We start from the raw sequence: 19,231 nt of genomic DNA, 5'->3' as shown, positions 1-19,231 counted from the left end.
CCTTCCGGAGCGGGATTTCCCTGTGGCACACCTGGCTGCGCTCAGGCAGGAGTCCCTCGCTCTGCCTCAGGGAGGAAGAAGTCGCGCTGGTGCGTGGATGGCTCTTTCCTCTCTTAAGAGAAGTTCTCTTTTGTGCTTCTTCTCCCATTTCTCTCATCAAAGGTGAGACGATCCATAGCCTGAGTGAAGGTCGCGCCCTTTCTAGGAGACTGGGCTGTGGGTCGCGGTGGCTGCTCTGCCTGCACGGCCTCCTTCGCGCTTCTAATGTTTCTTAACTGCCTGTCTCAGAATAAGGCTCAGATCCTGCCGGGCACAGCGTCTGCACGCGGGTATTTTCTTGCTGAGCACCTCTGCCAGATCCTCACCCCGCCGGTGCTCTAAGCAGCGGGTGGGAGCGGAGGAAGTCCCGTGGCCGTGGGATGCTGCTGCTCTGGGAACTGGGAGGAGGCGGGCTGCGCCTGCCCGGGGTGCCGGAGCTTTCCGGGCCTTCCAGGGCAGCTTCTTCCGCGGGTTTTTGAAGTACTGTTCAAAGATCAGCAGAACTGCCAAAGGGAGCTCAGGCTGCCGTGTGCCTTGGCATAGTGAGATGTCCTGGGCTGCAGATCTGAAATGCCTTTGTGCAGGATATTGCTCCTTGTGACCTCTCGTGACCTGCTGCTTTCCAGGTCGTTGCCCGCAGCGCCTGTGCGAGCAGCTTCGTGGCTGGAAGAAATGCGTTGCTGTGATGGGCGCACAAATGGCTCCGTTAGGTCTTCCCCTCTCCTTGGGGTCGGGCGAGTTGTTAGTGAAGATGCAGCGTGTTGTCCCACGTATTCCCAGACACGGGCCGCTGCAGCCAAGGCCATGGTGGTCCACTGGCACAGGAGGTGTGTGCCACCCCTGGGCTCTGCTTGGATAAACCTCAAAACCAGCAGCAGAGATGCGTTTTACATCGAGCGTGAGCTTGGCCTGTGGCACCCCGTGCTTCAGGACTCTGGAAAGGCGAGGGCTCGTCGTAGGGACACCCATCCCCGTCGGTGTTGTAGCTGTCATCGTGAGACAGGGAAGGGACCAAGCGTGACTGGGCGCCAGACGGGCTCTGGGCCACCTCACAGCTTCATGTCCGATGGCCCCTGCGGAGAGGAGGGGTCTCACGGGCAGACTGTCCGAGGGATCGCTGCACCGGTCCTGTGTTTCGGAGAGGGAGCACGCTGCAGTGTCCCCAGCCCTGCCCCTCTGAGAAGAGCCAGCTCCTGCGGGTCAGGGCTGCTGCCTCCATGCCTTTGCTCCAGACCGGAGGGGCTTCCCGGGGCGCCGGCCCACAGCCAGCCGTCAGGTCCCTGTCCATCCGCTGCCCTTCACTGTTGGTTTCAGAACTTTAACATTTTACCCGTGCAAAAACTAGAGCAGAAAGGGAGAGGGCTTTCCCACAGTCCCCTGTCGGGCAGGAGCAGTGCATGGCGTAGGAATCACGGAGTTTCAGAGTTGGAAGGGACCTCCAGAGACCATCCAGCCCCACTCCCCTGCCAAAGCAGGATTGCCCAGAGCACATCCCTCAGGACTGCATCCAGGCGGGTCTTGAACATCTCCAGAGAAGGGGACTCCCCCCCCTCCCTGGGCAGCTGTGCCAGTGCTCTGTCACCCGAACCATAAAGAAGTTTTTCCGTGTGTTTGACAGGGAGGTCTCCCCTGTCCCAATCCCGTGCTGTGCTTCCCTGCCCGCGGTGCACAGGGCTGCTTAGGCAGAAGGTGTTTCCGCAGTCATCTCCCGGGCAGCTGCCTGTCTCTGTCTGACGGTCCCGTCTCGTTCTGCCCTAGGCCACCAACGGTGGAGGAGCCTTCAGTGACTACTCCTCCTCTGTGCCCTCCACACCGAGCATCAGCCAGCGGGAGCTGCGGATCGAGACCATTGCTGCCTCCAACACACCCACCCCCATCCGCAAGCAGTCGAAGCGGCGCTCCAACATATTCACGGTAAGCGACACGGGGCTCGGCGGAGCTTTGGGGTGGGTTTTCTGAGGGTCCGGCCAGGATCTGCAGCAGTCTCGCCCCACGGGCTGTTGTGTCTCTAGGTGAGCCGTGCTGTGCTGGCCAGCGAGGGAGGGGTGGCAGGGGACGCAGAGCGGGTGCGGGGGGTCTCCCCGCAGGAGTGTGCGTGTGCAGCGGGGAGGGAGGGAGGGAGACTTCTGCGTGCGTAGGGACCGGGCTGCTGAGAGCTGCCTCTGGTGGGGTGTGCGTGCATGGGGGAGCGCCTGAGAGCACGCTATTCCTTGCACACACAGGAGTGTGCTCGGGGTACGCTGGTGTGTGTGTGTGTGTAGTGTGTGTATAGTGTGTGTGTGCGTGAGCTCCCTGGTCTTTGCTGGGGAGAGCTGCACTTTGTGCCTGCACAGCACCAGTGACCTCTGTGTTCCTCTCCGTGGGGCCCCATCCCCCGAGCGTGGCCCGAAGCCCCAGGCGCCTGGGCCTCCTGTTGGGTGCCAGCTGTGCTGCGCCAGCCGTGCGGTGCGGAGCCCAGCACGTGGCACCGGGCCTCACTCGCTCCAGCACCCGAACCCCGCGTCTGCGTGCCCTGCGCAGCGCGCCCGGCACTGCTGTGGGGCTGGGAGGGAGGGGTGGCGTTAGGCAGGCAGCAAAGCCGTGGGCCCCAGGCGGTGCAGGGCGCGTGTGCAGCCGTTCTCTCTGCGGGCTGAGTTGCAGCCTGCCTCTCGGCACGCTGGCACACCGTGCACGCGCCCGTCCACGCAGCGTGCACACAGTCCTGCCCACACACGCACCCTCGCTGTCAGCGCAGCCCGTGAGTCCCCCCTTGCTGTTAGCGCGCACACACTCCTGGTCCCCATGTCCAGCGTAGACAGCCTCCGTTCCCCGTGTAAATGTGCTCCTCTGCCCCCGGTGCCCCTGTAAATGTGCTGGGCTCAGGCCTCTCTCCTCCTCCCCATCTAAATGTGCTTTCCAGCCGCCATTGCTCAGCACACCCTGTCTGCTGTCTGTGGAACTGCCCACCGTAAAGTCCGTGTATGTGTTGCACCATGTCACCCTGTGCGAACAGCCGCCATTGCTCTGGACCCAGACCACATAAATTCACGATGTCCCGTGCCCCGTCCCTCTCGCTGCACTATTGGCATCCCAGATTGCCCCCACTCCTCGTGCTGGGAGTGTCCCCGTCTCCCCCAGCTCCAGACATCCTGGAAGCATCCGCTCCGATGTCCTGAATGCTCCGTGCGCTCCCCACCGTTTGCATCTCATGTGCCCCCCAGTCCTCTCCGTGCACGTGTTCCCAGACCCTCCCCGGTGCACGTGCTTGCCCCGCTTCCTCTGCTGCCCCAGGTAGGCTGTCCCCCCCCGACCTCCTCCCAGCACACACTGCCCGTGGCGGCAGGTCCACTGCTCCCAACGCAGTAGCCCTCCCCTGCTCTGTCTGCTCGCGCCTCCCCAAAGACACCCCGCAGGTCCCCTGTTGTCGCTGGTCGTGCTCACTGTTGCAGTTCAGTGCTGATGGATGCTTCTCCTCCCTCCCCGCCGTTTCTCTTGCTCATGCTTGCTGCTGTGCACCGGTGCACGCGGGCGCTCATGCACTGCCACCCATCCTTCTGCTCGCCTGTGCGCCGACGGGGTCTGGACTCGCCGTCAGCTCATGTTCATGCTCTCCCACTCCTGGAGCCCCGCGCTCGGCTCACTCGGTGTGGGCACATGCTCATGGGGGGAGGAGGAGGGCGGCTTGCTGTGGGGCTTACGCTTATTTGCTGTGGACGTCATCATCTGTCTAGGGCTCTCACTTGCTCGCTCATTCTGGGCTCAAGCTTGCTCACTCTCGCTGTGGGGCTCACCCGTGCTCATCCGGGCTCGCGCTCAGCTGCCGCGGTGCTGGGGCTCACGCTCACTCGCTTGCTCTCGTGCTGGTGCACACACACGGCTCACATTGACGTCTTCACCCCATTTGGTTGTGGCAGCAGCAGCAGCTCCCGACGCCTCCTCCCGCAGCGGGACCGGGCCAGGAAGAGCAGGGAGGGGAAGGGGAGGCTGTCCTGCCGCTAGCGTTTCCCAGGCAGGCAGCGTAGGTGTAGACAGCAGCCCCCGTCCCCACGGGGTGCCCCAGGTGGGCACAGACCTCTCTGGGATCCGGCAGGGCCGTGCTCCGCTCGGCTCCGGGAGCAGCTGCAGCCCCAGTCCCGAGCTGTGCCTGGCTCCTCCGCGTCCAGTCCTCTTCCTCCTCCCCTCCTCCTCCTCCTCCTCCTCCTTTCCTCTCCTCCTCCTCCTCCTCTCCTGCTCTCGCTCCCCTCCTGCTCCCCGCCTGCTCCCCACGCCGGATCGCGCCCCGCCGCCGCAGAGGCGGGGGTCTGCGTGCCCGAGACCACCAGGTGGAGACAGACTCTGCCCCAGCCCCGCTAGCTGGAGCCCGAGCCCCGAGAGCTGCTGCCGCCGGCGCCCGCTCCCCGGCCCGTCCGCCCGCCCGTCCGCTGGCCCCCGGCGCTGACAGACTCGTGTCCGTGTTCTGAGTATAACTTGCCAAACTCTTTATTCTTTCGATATTTGCAGATATGTGCCACTGTTTCCAACTTTTCATCAACAAAAAGGCCTTTCCAACTCCTTCCAAATTAGAAGATCCAGGTGGTTACACACGGCACCTCTGTACAAATTCTCTCACTTTTCATTGCCTCTCCAGGGCCGGATAAGGGATGGGCACTGGGATTGATCTAAGATTAGAGGCTCGCCCGCCCTCCAGCCAGCATGGGTCCCCCCCTCGGAGACACGCAGGAGCCTTTTAAATCCCCCCAATGTAAAGTCTAGGAAGCGCTGAGACGGCCTGCGCCTGCACTTTAAGCTGGGACATTTCTGGGCCTGCTGGATGCTGTCTAGGCACTTTCCGTGCTCGGGGATGCCAGGCGGACGACCCCCATGGGACGGGAAGACCTGCAGACCCGCCGGGACCGGGCGACAGCAGCGAGTGGAGCTGGATGGGCCAAAAGACGCTTTGCTGCTGCCTGCGGGAGCTGCTGTTAGCGCCTGCCGCTAGCACCCAGCTCCTTCCTCCCTACCGCACCTCCTGCAGCCTGCATGGACTCCTGCTCCTCCTCCTCTTCCTCCTCGCAGCAGAGCAGCCATCTATGTCTCTTTAGTTTTCTTCTCTTTCAATCTCTTTGTTTTGTTCTGGGCCCAAAAGCAAGTGAATCGGTGTCCCAGGCGCGTGGGGCTCGTGTCCCTTTCTGATCCAAAGCACATGGGGCGCTCCCGGACTGAGGGGGTGTGTAGGACGCTCCAGAGAGACGCTGCCGCTGCCCTTCTGCCATTGTTGTGATTCTGAATGTATTGATTGTGCTCCATGCCGTGTATGACTTGATATTTTCCTCTGTCCTAAGCACTTTGAATGAGTTCTGCTCAACAGACTGTATATTTCATATTGTATTTATTGGAGTTTGCTCGCACCGCAGCTGCCCTCGGGGGCTGGCGGGTTTTGCTCTCAACTCTCTAGACGTGTGATAGATATTTATTGTCCATGCTCTTTTGTAAGGGGCTGGTATCTCTGCCCGGTGACCTGTGCTACTTTGTATGGTGCAAGTGTGTTAACAGAATAAATCTGTTGGATTAGTAGAGGTGTGAGTTCCTTCACTGCCTTAGCCTCTCCTGCTTCCATCCATGCTCCACCTGCATCCCATGCCATTTCTGTCTGTCGCCATGTCCTGTGTGCCCCCGCGGGAGGTGGGTCAGAGGTAGCCCCGTTCTGCCAGGAGGACAGCTCTGCTTGCCGTTGTGGGGGGAGAGGACAGCTCGCCAGGGGACAGGCGGCGGGGAGGCGGGGGCTGGAGTGTCCCTAGAGGGGACGGGCGAGACGCTGGCTGCTCCATGCGCTGGGAGACCTGGCCTGGGGGAGAGTGGTCTGCTCTGGTCTGCTCTGGCAGCCCCCGGGGGTGGTGGGGCCGTGCGTTTCCATCTCCCGTGCCCTGTCTCTAACGGACCTCTGTCTCTTCTCTTCCAGTCTCGAAAGGGCGCGGACCCGGAGCGGGAGAAGAAGGTGCCGGAGTGTAAAGCGGACAGTATCGGCAGCGGGCGGGCCATTCCCATGAAGCAGGTTCGATCCTCCTCCCTTCACCCCCATGCAAGAGCTCCCTGGGGAGGTGCCGCGGGGCTCTGCGGTGCGGGATGGGGCGCCTTTGCTCGGCACCAGGCACGGGCAAGCACGGAGGAGACGGGTGCCCCTCGGTCCGGGCGAGCACGCCCCTCGGGGCGCTGCACGCCCGCCTGGGCCCGAGGAGCGCTGTGCAGGGGTGCCGGCGTGGACCCCGGGATGGGTGCTGAGCGCAGAGCGGGGGCTGCTCCGGCCGGCAAAGCAGTTCCAGCAGAGGGCATCCACGCCCCGCGCCCGCTCCCGGCCCCCCGCTGCAGCCCCCCGCTGCAGCGCTCCTCTCCTCTCCTCTCCTCTCCTCTCCTCTCCTCTCCTCTCCTCTCCTCTCCTCTCCTCTCCTCTGTGTCCCTGGCACCACTCCGTGCTGAGCGTTCACTGGGAGAGACATCCCCGGGAAGGACTCGGTGAGGCCGGGCTGACCGAGGAAAGGGATGGTGGGTCAGAAGAAGGGAGACCCTGCTTGCTGCCGGCACCGCCAAAGCTCCCTGCCTTTTCCAGCCCAGCACTGAGGCGGGTTTACAGAGGGCTGCTGGTGGTGCCAGTGGCAGGGGCGCGCAGCGGAGCGGCGCTGGAGAAGGGCAGCGTGCTGGAGGTCGGGTCTGGCGCCGCAGGGGAGCAGTGGTGGGGGAAGCAATGCTGGGCAGGGGCTGTGGGGTCTCACGTGTGGGCGCTCTTCTCCCACAGTGCCCGAGGTTTGCACAGCCCCAGCTGCATGCCACGTCGTGCCCCTTCTCTCTCTGTGGCACAGGGCCTTTTTTTAATCTCCTGGTTGGAGCAGGGATCAAAGCTCCTTTAACTGGTGGTGCCCCTCAGGGGTCAGTACTGGGTCCAGTCCTGTTCAATATATTCATCAATGACCTGGATGAAGGGATAGAGTGTACCATCAGCAAACTTGCTGATGACACAAAACTGGGAGGAGTGGCTGACACACCGGAAGGCTGTGCCACCATCCAGCATGACCTGGACAGGCTGGAGCGTTGGGTGGAGAGGAACCTTATGAAATTCAACAAGGGCAAGTGTAGGGTACTGCAACCTGGGGAGGAATAACCCCCTGCACCAGTACAGGTTGGGGGCTGACCTCATGGAGAGCAGCTCTGTGGAAAGGGACCTGGGAGTCCTGGGGGACAACAGGATGGCCACGAGCCAGCAATGTGCCCTGGTGGCCAAGAAGGGCAATGGCATCCTGGGGGGCATCCAGAAGAGTGTGGCCAGCAGGGTGAGGGAGGTCATCCTCCCCCTCTGCTCTGCCCCGGGGAGGCCACATCTGGAGCACTGTGTCCAGTTCTGGGCTCCCCGGTTCAAGAAGGACAGGGAACTGCTGGAGAGGGTCCAGCAAAGGGCTACGGAGATGATGAGGGGACTGGAGCATCTCTCTGATGAGGAGAGGCTGAGGGACGTGGGGCTGTTCAGTCTGGAGAAGAGAAGGCTGAGGGGGGATCTTATCAACGCTCATAACTCCTTCAAGGGAGGGTGCCGGGGGGATGGGAACAGTCTTTTTCCAGTGGTGCCCAGTGACAGGACAAGAGGGAATGGGCACAAACTTGACCATGGGCAGTTCCATCTCAACCTGAGGAGGGACTTCTCTCCCGTGCGGGCGGCAGAGCACTGGCACAGCTGCCCAGAGAGGGGGGGGAGTCTCCCCCTCTGGAGCCACTCCAAACCCGCCTGGAGGTGTCCTGTGCCACTGCTGGAGGTGCCCCTGCTCTGGCGGGGGGTGGCACTGGGGGAGCTCCAGAGGGCCCTTCCAGCCCTCACCAGTCTGGGGTTCAGTGTGTAACTGTTTCTTCTACTGCTTCTGCTGGTGGGGTACTTGTCCCTCTGTCCGTACGGCTCCTTGTTTCCCACCAGAGTGGGCTGCCTCTGCGCACACCCCGGCCGGGGCCGTGTGCTGGGGACGATGGTCGTGGCCGCTCCAGCAGCACCTCGCAGCGGTGGTGGTGCGTGGCCCGAGGCGGCCTCCCGCCCTGTGCGCTGCGTGTTGGCTGCGGGTCAGCGCGGCGGGTCGCTGGTTTGCGGTGGCAGCGCCTGCGCTGGGAGGGCGAGTGGGCCCAGTGCGGCGGGAGGGAGCAGGTCTGCGGGGAGGAAGGGGCGGCCGAGCGCGGCGCTGGGCGAGCTGCCTTGGCTCCCCGAGGCCCTGCTGCCGGCTGCGGGGGCTGCTCTGGGAGCGTTCCTGTGGCCTTTGCTTTTGGGCCTTTGGGTTGCTGTTTCCAGGATTCCCCTTCACTCAGCGGGGCAGGATGGTTCCTTTACCTGCTCCTCTGTCTCTCCGTGTTGCTCGCTGGGCCTGGCCTTGCCCGGTCTGCCGGAGATTGCAGTGTTTTGGTGTGATGGAGTCGCTCCTTGCTCTCGGCAGAGCAGTGCTGTTACGGTGTCGAGCAGGTCGAGAACTGATGCAGACAAGGGCTAGGGCTGCAAAACAAGGCTTGCACATCGCTCCCGTGCTCCGCAAGAAGTCGTCAGTGCCGGAGTACTCGCCTGGCTCAGGACCTAAGTGAAGCCACCCGTTCGCAGAGCAGCAGCTCGCCGGGAGAGCCCAGGGCAAACCGTAATCCTGTGGGACCTGTGTCCCTGCCTGGGCTCGGGACTGGCCCCAGAGCGGCGGGAGGTGGTTCTGCAGAGGAGGTCCTGGCGGTCTTTTTTCGGGAATGTGTACTGACGTTGGGAGAAGCAGCGTCTTGTCGGAAAGGTGGGCACACGTTTGTGCAAATGGCTCTCCCTCCCTGGGCTTTGCGCTGCACCGCGCTGGAGCCGCTGTCCCAGGGGCGATGCTCAGGCCACAGAGCGCTGCTGGGACCTGTCCCCTGGGATGCCGTGGCACTCCGAAATGGCTGCCCTCCCGCTGCTTGAGTTAAGCAGTTGTGCTACAGTGTCTTAGGGAGGCACAGAGCTTTGTTCCTAAAGGAGAAAGGAGGCCGATAGCCACCTGCAGGTTATGGGGTTGCTGTAAACACGCAGCGCAGTAGACACAGAGTAACATCAGAGCGCTGCAGTTCTGCACCATCCCTGCTGCGGCCCTTCGCTGGGTTGTCCCTCCAGGAGGAGCGATGACTTGGTACCACCAGCGTGAAAAGGAGCGAAGACTCTCAGGAGCTGTAGCTCCGTATCACAAAGATTTGGGATAGGTGATGGTTGCTCCGCTCTCTGATGCGGACCTGCCCTCTCTGGAAGGTCGTGGAGATCTCGTTGCTTGCCATCTCTCTGAAGGGCGGCGAAGGAGCAGGGCTTTTGGCTAGTTCTACTCTTACATGGTGGTCCCAGCCATACAAGAGCAGAGAAGCCGGTTGTTTTGAGGGCTGTAGAGTGGCGAACACGCAGGATCTTCTGCCTGGGTGCACGACCAGTTCCAGACTGTTTCGCTTCCCTCAGCACGTGCGCTGCTGGGCTGGTGGCAACAAATGCTGTTTGGGGTTCTGCCACCACTGGTACATAACCTCGGAGCAGTTTGATTCCTCTGCTGAGAAGAGCGAGACTGGTGCGCACATAAACTGCCCAGAGAGAGCTGAAGCCCAAGGGTGGTGTGGGGCGGCAGTAGGGTGGTTGGCCTGCAGACTTCTGTCGTCGCTGTGACTGGTGCCCAGTCTCTTCTGGACTCTGCAGGAAGAGGACCAGCCCGAGGGACTGCTGGCAGCCCTGTTGGGCGCCCGGTGCTTTGGGTTCCTGCACAGGGCCAGGTCTGATGTCTGGGAAGGATGACCACCGAGGGGGAGGCTGCGTTGGGTGTTGCAGAGAGGAGAGACATTGGGTGGCGGCTGCATAGCTGAGAAGGGACGGGTGCTGCCACGGAGGTGTGGTGGCTGGCTGTCACTTGTCATCACCTTCTCCAGCGCAATTGAGAACGCTGGGTGACCTGCTCTGTCTCCCGTACACCTCATGCACACCTGGAGAAGATGGACATACCCAGTGGTACAGGTGAGACCGTGGATGTTGGGGTCCCTCTACGCCTCGGCCAGCACCTCCTCCCCTCCCCTGCGGGCTGCGGGGGCAGCCGGTGCCTCTGCTGGGGCCACCCTGCACCGAGGACTTGGGAACCCTTTGCTGCCATGTCCTCCTGGTGATACGTAGGTTTGGATGGTCTGGCAAGGTTGGAAGAGCTTCTCCATAGCTGGACGCTTGTCTCTGAGAAGTGGGTTAATTAGGCCGGGAGACTAAGCTTCCCCAGCTGTTCGTTACTAGGAATGAGCTCCTAATTGCACATGTACCAGATTCTTTCCGAGAAGGCTGTACAGAACGCGCAGGCGGCCCAGGGGTCCCCGGGTCCCTGGCCCAGCTCGGTTTGGGCCATGCTCTCCAGTAGGGCCCAAGGCGGGTGACTCCTCCTCCTTGGGAGCTGGGATCATGCTGGGAGCTTAGATTACATTTAAATTGCCATTTGCATTTTCCAATCAATACGCGACTTTACAATTAAGTTTGGTGTTAAAATTCTTAGCAAAAAGTGAGTGGAAGGGAGATTTGTGGAGTAAACGAGTCCTTTGGGGGCCATCGCTGCTCCCTGCTTCATTACGCTGCATATTGCTGCTGCTGCTTTTACTGTGCACCACCACAATCCAAACACAACGGAGACACTTGCGCTGGCCGACAAAATGCCGGGAAGGAAAGGAGAAGAGGGTTGGGCTCTCTTGCCTTTCGTCTCCGGCAGCTTCTTTCCTTCGTGCAGGACTTCCACCCTTGGGAAGTAACTTGGGGAAGAATTATTTCTTATAAATCTTTCTACGGGAAGCAGAGGGAGCTTGAGGAGAGGCAGCGCGCACGGGCGCAGGGTCTGGGCAGGCCTGAGGAGCCCGAGCCGGTGCACGGTGCATGGTGAGGACATGCGTGGAGGGTTGAGTCCAGCTGTGGGGACGCGCCTGCCTCCGGCCCGTTCTCCTGCCCTGTCCGCCTTGCCACTCCGCAGTTCTGTCTGAGCTGCCGCGAGGGCTTTCCGCCAGGAAAACCAGAGTTCTCCGGGTGCTGCTGGGCCAAACCTCCTCATTCTGCCATCAGAAAAAAAGAAGTTGGGCTGCAGAGTCGTAGCCTTGACGCAGTCAGCACAGCAGCGCCATTGCAACCAGGAATCCTCTCGGCTTCTGTCCCTGCCTCTCCATCTCCGATACAGCAGTGAACAACAAGTCTGTCTGAGCTCTGTGCCTCGATTCAGCTGTTTCTTGCAAATGTTTGGCCTTAAGGGCCCCTTCCCCCCCAGCATTGTGTCAGATGTTTACTTAGACTGTGTAGTTGCTCCCAGTTTTGGACTCTCGTGCCATCTGGCTTGAAAGAAATGGGATGCCAGTGCTCGGTCCTCTGTTGCCAGGTCTGGTTTTGCTTGTGTTTCCATTTGTGGAGTCCCAAATTTGTAGCTAAACTAACTGCAGCTGAACTCTTCTCTGCAGACAACACATTTTGGGGGCTTGACAGAAGACGCGGCAGCCTGGGAGTGTTGAAGTAGGTATTTTTGTAGCACCAAGGTGTATCCAGTCAAAGACACACCAAGGAGAGGGGCGGCAGCCAGAGCTGGTGTTTTGCAGTAGGTGTTGGCAGAAGCGAGCCGGGTCTGAGGCCAGAAGGGATCACTATGCCCAGAAGCCAGAGAATTTCATCCAGTGTCTTTGAGCCAAATTTGTAACTTCAGCCTGGTCTGGAGCAGATTTGTTTGAAAGATATCGAACAAATGTTCTCAAATACAGAGAACCCACCACGTACCTAGACTAGCTGTAATGTTAAACTGTCTTTGGATGCGAGGAGGAATAACTGTTCCCACACACAGTGTGGGAAATCTGTGGCCCAGCGGTGCTGCTCGAGAGGATGGTTTTGCGTAGGTCAGAACGAGAGCAGAGCCACGTCCTGGCATTGAGAAACCGCGGGTGGCGCTCGCGGCCTGCGAGGGCATGGCTGACCACCGCCCAGGAGCAGGCTCGCCCCTGGCGCCGTACAGCCTCGGTGGGCTGCCCCGTCCCGGTCAGCGGGAGCAACAGGTTTGGGACTGCGAGTCCAGAGGAGAGAAGAGGACACAGAGGTGTAATTGACGTCTTGAGATAACGCTGCGTGCTGCTGCAGAGTGGTCACTGCCACAGGACAAGTGCTGCGCTGCGGTTTCACAGTGGAGGTGCAGGAGGCGTTGGGCGCCGATCTCTGCAGGATGGAGCGCAGTCCCCGGCACTGGCGGTTCCTACGAAGGGGCTGGAGTGACGTGGGTACACGTGAGCCCGCCCTGGGGAGGCACGTGGCGAGGTGACCTCCGAACGCTCCTCCAGCTGTGGTAATACCGCACCTGGGGGTGATGCCGCCTGCCCTGTCCCACCTGACAGTCCGCTGCCAGGTTGAGTTCCCGTCCTCGCTCAGCACCGGGAGCTCAGGAGCCACGTGGCGTTGGTGCACCCCGGCCCAGGGAGCCCACCCTGAGCTCCAGTCCCCGCCGTCCCTGGGAGCCGGGTTTGCCGGGGGATATGAGGCAGTTTGTGTTAACGACCAGTCACTGCAGTGGTTTATGCTGTGCGGTTTCTATGTTACCTTCAAGTTTTGTGTTTTCTTTGAGCTCCTTTGGGGAAGATGTTGATTAAATAGTGTGAATCAAATGCAGATTGGCGGGACCTCGGTGCAAGTGCTTCTATTGGACATGGATTTGCCGTTTATGATCACACTTGGTCTCATTTATTATCATGTTTTGAGACCTCTCACTTGACCAGCTTTTACTCCACGTTAGCGGCTTTATGGATTTTGTACAGGTGGGTTTTAGTGGTGCGTGCTGCTCAGTTAAAATCCTGACAGATAACGAAAAATGCTGTGTCAACACAGTTACCGTTGCTGCCAGATATTGCCGTCTTACCAAAAGCAGGATCAGACTTCTCTGATGACCTGTTTCCGCACTGGTTGGCATTGGTCACCCGCTGTCCTCTCGTCCTTCACTGATCACTCCTTGCGGTGGCTTTTCCACCGTTTTGCCCGGTGTAAGCGTCCGGCTGAGTGGCCGTAATTGGGACGGTCATTGCTTTTCCCCTTGCGGATCTTGGCGAAGTGCGAGCTTTCGAACTGCTGCCATGTTCCAAGGCGTGTTTAAATCAGCGCCTTTTAACCGCTGCTGGGTGAGATCTTCAGCTGATTCCTTCTGAGCTCTTGGTGGCAAGGGCTCAGATCCTGCCACCAACAGGGCTCAGCGTTCGCCACTCTGTTTTAACTTGCTCTCCCTTGCACGAGTGGGAGGCGTTTCCTTTTCACACCGTTTGCTTCCCGAGTACTGAGCATACGCGGTCACGGAGCGCTTCTGCCTTTTCTGCATCATTTATTGCCGATTTCATGGATGTGTCTGGCAGCGTTGTTACCCCAGCATGTGCCAAACCTTACAACTTTTTGTTGTGATTTTCCATCACGTGGGCGCAGCGGCCTCAGTCTCTAGGCAGTGGGACGGGGCCCCCAAATATGCCGAGGCTGGCAGGACAGAGACTTTCTGTCCAAGTTTTTGAGGAGGCGCTGGCCTGGGGCCCAGATTTTTGCCCCGTTGGGAACAGCCAGTCTGGATGTCTGTGCAGACAGTGCTCTCGGAGGGCCCGGGCCCGACGATTGGTAGATCCAGCTTTTTCCCAGACTCTGTTATTCACCCATACTTCTGTCCCCCTGTGCTGTCTTTTCCTCCCTGCCTGCGGAATACTTGATGTTCCCCCCCAGTCCCGGCTCCAGAGCCCTTGTGCCTGCCTTCGTGCCCTGTCTTCCTTCTCCCGCTCCACCCCTGCTCTTGCCTGGCGCGTGATGCATTGCTGCTAGGAGCAGATTTCCCGGGGAGGCGGAACGGGACGGGGAGAGGGTCAGGAGGGCGCGAGCTCTGAGCATTGGTTCCGGTCAATGGAAGTTAGTTCTGGGTCGGGCTGGTGGGAAGAGGGAGTTTCGGGGCACATGAGCACCATCGTTTTCAGGCTCCAGAAGTGTGCTGCGCCTGAAGACCACAGGACGAGTCTCATGTAAAATCCTGGTGGGGAAAGGGGGTGAACTGGCCCCTCAACTGCCCAGGACCTGCTCTGCCTCCCAGAGTGTGTCCCTAGCTCCATTTGTGTGACATCTCTAAGAAAGAATTGCACGCTGGCAAGAGAATATGCGTTCCTTGTGAGACCTGTACTGTGGTGTGCTGTTCCCCTGACTGGCCCCCGCCTGTCCCAAATGGTCCTTGCCTTGGGCATCCCCCGGCTGTGCTTTTGGTGCTGAAAGAGGGTCTGGGAGCACTGTGGTAACAGAGCGAGCGGTGTCGGTTGGTGGCGAGGTTGGCTTCTGCCATGTGTTGGCACTGTTCCTCAGCACAAGGAAAGTTGCCCAGAGAGAGCGATTTGGGAGGGCAGAGCATGTGGTGGGTCCCTCAGAGGATCTGGGCATCAGTGCTGGCATGGGGAGACCCTCATCTCTGAGAACAGAGGTGGGCTGTCTGTGGAGACATGCGAGGGTTGGAGAGGAAAGGGGTGCAGCCCTTGTCCTACCAGTCCCAGGGGAAATGCTGTTGGGAAGGCTGACCTGGAAGATGTTTTCCTGAGTCCTGATCTTCGTGTCCCTTCAAAGACTGGTCTCCTACAAGCGGCAATGCTGTAGCTGAGCGGGAGGTGCCTGGGACAAACAAGGTCTGAGTCTTTTGACACTTCTTTTCTAGGGCATTCTCCTCAAACGCAGTGGCAAGTCTCTCAACAAAGAGTGGAAGAAGAAGTACGTGACGCTGTGTGACAACGGAGTCCTCACCTACCATCCCAGCCTGCATGTAAGTACTGCGCTGGGCTGGGCTGAGGAGCAGGGTGGGACACGGTGATGTCCTCCTCCACGCTGCTGCTGCAGGTCCACTTGCAGGTGCTGCCGTCGCAGAGTTGCTCGGGAAGGGGTTGGCAGCCGATGGAAGCCCCAGTTGCTGCCTGCGGCGGTGCCCCACGCAGGAGGTTCAGCACGAGCCCTCGACGGGGCAGGCGTAGTCAGCAGAGCTGGTTTTTACCAGGGTCTGGAGAAAACCTCTTCCCTCTCATGAAGGGTGTCTCTGCAGTGCCAGGCTGGGTGGGAAAAACTGATGGGAACACGTCCTGCACAGAATTCTGCTAAGGAAATGCATCTTTCTTTTTTCCATTCCATTGCTCGGTCCATGAAAGCAGGGGTTGCCGCCTCCCTGCATCTGGGGTGAGGAGCAGGCGGAGAACTTGCAGCCACGGCTGATGGTGCCATTTGGGTGTGGAATAATTTTCCTGGCTGCTAGGTATTGGGTAATGGAGATGAGGTGCCTGTGCAGAGCCTGCCGAGCTGAGCTGTCACTCGATGCATCTCTGATCCTCTTCACTGCTTGGCTCAGGCGCACAGCTGCCTCCCCATCCATCTCTGTCGCCTCCCCACTGTGGGGCTAATGACTTCTTCCCCATTCCCTCTTGAGCACAGTTTGCTGCTGAGACAGTGAGCCACGGACAGACACACCTGTGACACCGAGGCCGCAGCACCCTCTGCGGAGGCGATGCGCTGCAGCGGGACAGCCGGGCAGCGGCCGGGGAGTGCAGGGCAGAGCGCGGGGCAGAGCGCGGGCGCGGGGCGGTCCAGAGGTGCTGCTAAAGGCAGAAGAGTAAGGCATTGCAGCTCCTGTGCTTCCTGACTGCTCCTGGGCCCGCGGTTTGTCCCCGATCTCCTCAGGCACACAGGTCTTGGAGTGCCCCGAGCCTCGGAGTCCTTCTCCTCTTTTCTAACCCTGCGTCTCTAAGTCACGGGCTTGCAGTGCTCGGTCGCCCGGCTCCTGAGCCACGGAGCCTTTTAACCCTCCCTTCCTTACACTGGAAAGCCGGTCGTTGCTTTTCCTTCCCTTAATTTGTGGGAGCTTTGAGGACATGTTTCTTTCTTTTAGTCTTTGATGCCTGTACCGTAGGGTCTGGTTCTGCAGTTCCCTAACTTCGTAACCCCGTTTTTTGGTCTTTATAGAACCGAAGTGGGAGGGAACGGCTGCTGCCTGCTCTGCGTGTGGGCACACACGCGTGTGTGGGTTTATCACGTTTCCACCGGAGACATCATAGGCCATTATTACAGTCAGCTGTAGCGGCAGAGTAATTTCTGGGATGTTGTTTAACCGCTCTCAGATGATGCTGTTACACACTAGGTTTCTCTCCTTTTTACACCATTTCTTCCTCAGGGGGTGATCTAGATTGATGTCACTTGCTTTCCTTCCTGCACTTCTTCAGCGTTTCATTTCATTACTGCGTTGCCCCAAGCAAAAATCTGGTTTGCTTCCACCTGGTGCTACTGGTGATCCACAGCCCGTTGCTAAGAAAGGTACAAGGTGGGGCTCTCCTCCCCTAGGCTTCACTGAGAGCTTTGGACTTTGCACCCAAGATGGGTGTTGTGCTGCCCCGTATGTTTACCTGGAGCGAGGCGTAATTACGTGTAGGCCACAGAGCGCAGAGCTGCTTCTGCCGGCTCTGGCTTCCGCAAGGGTGGGGGGTCTGCGTGCTCCCTGCGTGGCGTCGCCTCCCCGAAAATCGGGGAAAAGAGCCACGACACTGACCGTCGTGTTACCTTTTTGACTGCAATGCTGATGGAAGGCTTTGGCAAGCAGTGTGCTGTTCTGATTAGCAAAGGGCCCTCTGCCTTGCCCGGCCTTCCCTCTGGGCGTCTGGTTTATGACTGCTTGGAGGGGACAGATGCAAGAAGGAAGTCTGGAGGAAGAGGTGCTCCAGAAGAGGATATCCCATTATATCCTCTCCTCCCCATCTTCTAGAGCGAATCAGGAGGTTATAGAATCACAGAATAGTTACAGTTGGAAGGGACCATAAAGACCATCGAGTCCCACCCCTGCCCCGGGCAGGGCCACTTCCCCCCAGCCCAGGTTGCTCCCAGCCCCGTCCAACCCGGCCTTGACCACCTCCAGGGATGGGGCAGCCACAGCTCCTCGGGGCACCCTGCGCCAGGGGCTCACCGCCCGCACAGGCAACAATTTCTTCCTCAGATCTCATCTCAGTCTCCCCTCTTCCAGTCTAAAACTGTTCCCCCTCATCCCATCGCTCCCCTCCCTGATCCAGAGTCCCCCCCAGCTCTCCCGGAGCCCCTTTAGGCACTGGAAGGGGCTCTCAGGTCTCCCCAGAGCCTTCTCTTCTCCAGGCTGACCCCCCCCACCTCTCCCAGCCTGTCCTCCCAGCAGAGGGGCTCCAGCCCTCCCAGCAGCTCCGGGGCCTCCTCTGGCCCCGCTCCAACAGGTCCATGTCCTTCTTAAGTTGGGGGCTCCAGGTCTGGACGCGGCACTCCAGGTGGGGTCTCCCCAGAGCAGAGTAGAGGGGCAGGTAGGTGCTGCAGTGTGTTTGTCACCAGGTTTTTCCCCCATGGCATGAAGCAGGTTCCCAGACAGAGCACATTAGGGTTGAACAGCCCTTGTTGCTGAGGAAGGGCACGTGCTTCTTTGTCACTTCCATCTGTGGCAGCAGCTCTCAGGCCAGCAGGCACGTCATGAGGAAAGCTGCTGGCGAGAGCCAGTATGCGGAATCCTCCATCCAGGAGGCACTCGGCATGCCGAAGCTCCTTCCTCGAAATGTGGAGTCGCAGCTTCTCCGCTGCCTTGCTGGGTGTGAGCCCGTCCAGCCCCGTGTCTGGGGATGGCAGGCTTGGGGGAGCAGCAGCGGGTCCCTGAGGCACGGCTGAGCGCTGTGGGAAGAGGGGCTTTCCCAGCCCCTGTCGGGATGTTCAAGCCCTGGAGCAATTTGTGCTGCTTTTGTGTTCCCAACAGCTTTTCCATGGCATGATTCAGGGAAATTCCTGCCTAGACCTCTCTTGCATCTCTGTTATGTTCTGTCCCTGTCTCTTTTGGGGTGGGTGGAGGTCCCCCAGGGGACCAGCAGCCCTGCCCGTTTTCTTTTTCCTCCAGTAGACGTATCTGCCCCAGATGTGTTTGTGCCCTGCATGGCTCTGGCTGGGTCATACTTCTGATTTTACCTACCGAAAGCTTCCTGGTGCGGCTGTTCATCCGCTTTTGGGTGTTTATCACACATGTTTCTGGATCTGTATCTTGGTACCTCCGGCCCCACTTTGAAGTGTTCTCACTGGGGGTCAGGCTTAAACCGTGGGATTGCAGTGGTGGGTTGACAGAGCTCTCCGGCGAGCTGGGTCCAGCCCTGGAACCAAGTGCTCTGTGTCTCCTCGCTGGCAGCGTATCTGCCCGGACTGCCAGCCTGCGCCTCTGCTGGGGCACTGGAGAGCGGTGCGCTCCTGCTCGTGCCGCCTCTGCTTCCTCTGGAGCTGGCAGCGGTTCCGGAGGCTCCGCGAGTGGGACGCCCGGGGTGGGAGCGGTGGGCAGCAGCTCTGGCTGAAGGCGGGAGTGCTGGGGCGCCTGATCCCCGGGTTCAGCCTGCCTTGTTGCCTCTGTGTTTTTCTTACCTGTCTGAGAGTGTGTTCAGTGACAGGAAAAGCACAAGTTCTGTGAAGAGGCCGGTGCGGTCTCCTATCGCTTTCCCAAAGCCTGGGAGAGTAAATGCTTCTGCTCGCGAGGACGGCGTATGTGGTTCAGCCCAGCGTCGCTGGCCGGGCTGTGCTGTGCCGCGCAGAGCGAGAGAGAAAGCATCTCCCATTTTGCAGCCAGTGGAGCCATTCACACAATCACCTTCTGTTAATTCTATCTGCAACATCAATTAAATTGTTTGTAGAAACTAATTGAATGTGGCTTAATCACACATCTTAATAGCTTTCCACGCTTTGAACTCGTTGTTAATTCCAGTAATAAAATGAAATGAGAGAACTGGCTGGGTAATTAGCGAGGAGGCTTGGGAAGAAATTGCTGTTTTATAGCATGTAATAAAAGCAGTGCGCTGGTGACCGCTCTCTCCGTCAGGCAGCCGGCTACCGCAGCAATTGTGCTGAGTTAGGGAAAATCCTCCAGCCCCTCCGAGGTTCCCTGCCCAAGGGTGCCGCCAGGCTCCCGCCCAACAGGGGACAGCCTGGAGCAAGGTTGGGTTGGGCTGGTTATCTAGGAATTGCCTGGGGCACCAAAGGGTGCGCACGGGTGGTTTGAGGTCAAGTCGCACCGGGGTTGGGAGCAGAGGGGTGTGCTGCCACACCGCCCCATCCCTTGGGTTAGCTCCGAGGACGGGATGCCTGGGCAGGGGTCTGCGGGCAGAGAAGAATTCAAACCAAGGTGTTGAGGTGCTGCTGAGGGGTTGTAAACCCGGCAGGTACCCGCCT

General features: G+C 59.7%; 1 protein-coding gene across 2 annotated transcripts in view; it reads left to right on the top strand.

Annotated features, from left to right (window-relative positions):
• AGAP3 (ArfGAP with GTPase domain, ankyrin repeat and PH domain 3) overlaps window positions 1-19,231 on the top strand; it is a gene marked incomplete at both ends in the record, with an annotated part of 153,037 nt that overhangs the window by 81,888 nt on the left and 51,918 nt on the right. The window contains 3 exons of one of the 2 annotated variants that reach the window (XM_082479178.1): window positions 1,798-1,953; window positions 5,957-6,049; window positions 14,703-14,807. In XM_082479178.1, the coding sequence (XP_082335304.1) occupies window positions 1,798-1,953; window positions 5,957-6,049; window positions 14,703-14,807 (354 nt within the window). Of the gene's footprint in view, window positions 1-1,797; window positions 1,954-4,518; window positions 4,582-5,956; window positions 6,050-14,702; window positions 14,808-19,231 lie in introns of those variants that run through there. The other variant, XM_082479177.1, reaches the window with a different exon arrangement.

Source organism: Vanellus vanellus (genome assembly GCF_965231255.1).
Source record: "Vanellus vanellus genome assembly, chromosome: 2".
Taxonomy (NCBI): domain Eukaryota; kingdom Metazoa; phylum Chordata; class Aves; order Charadriiformes; family Charadriidae; genus Vanellus; species Vanellus vanellus.
This window is presented reverse-complemented; position numbering and strand designations above follow the sequence as displayed.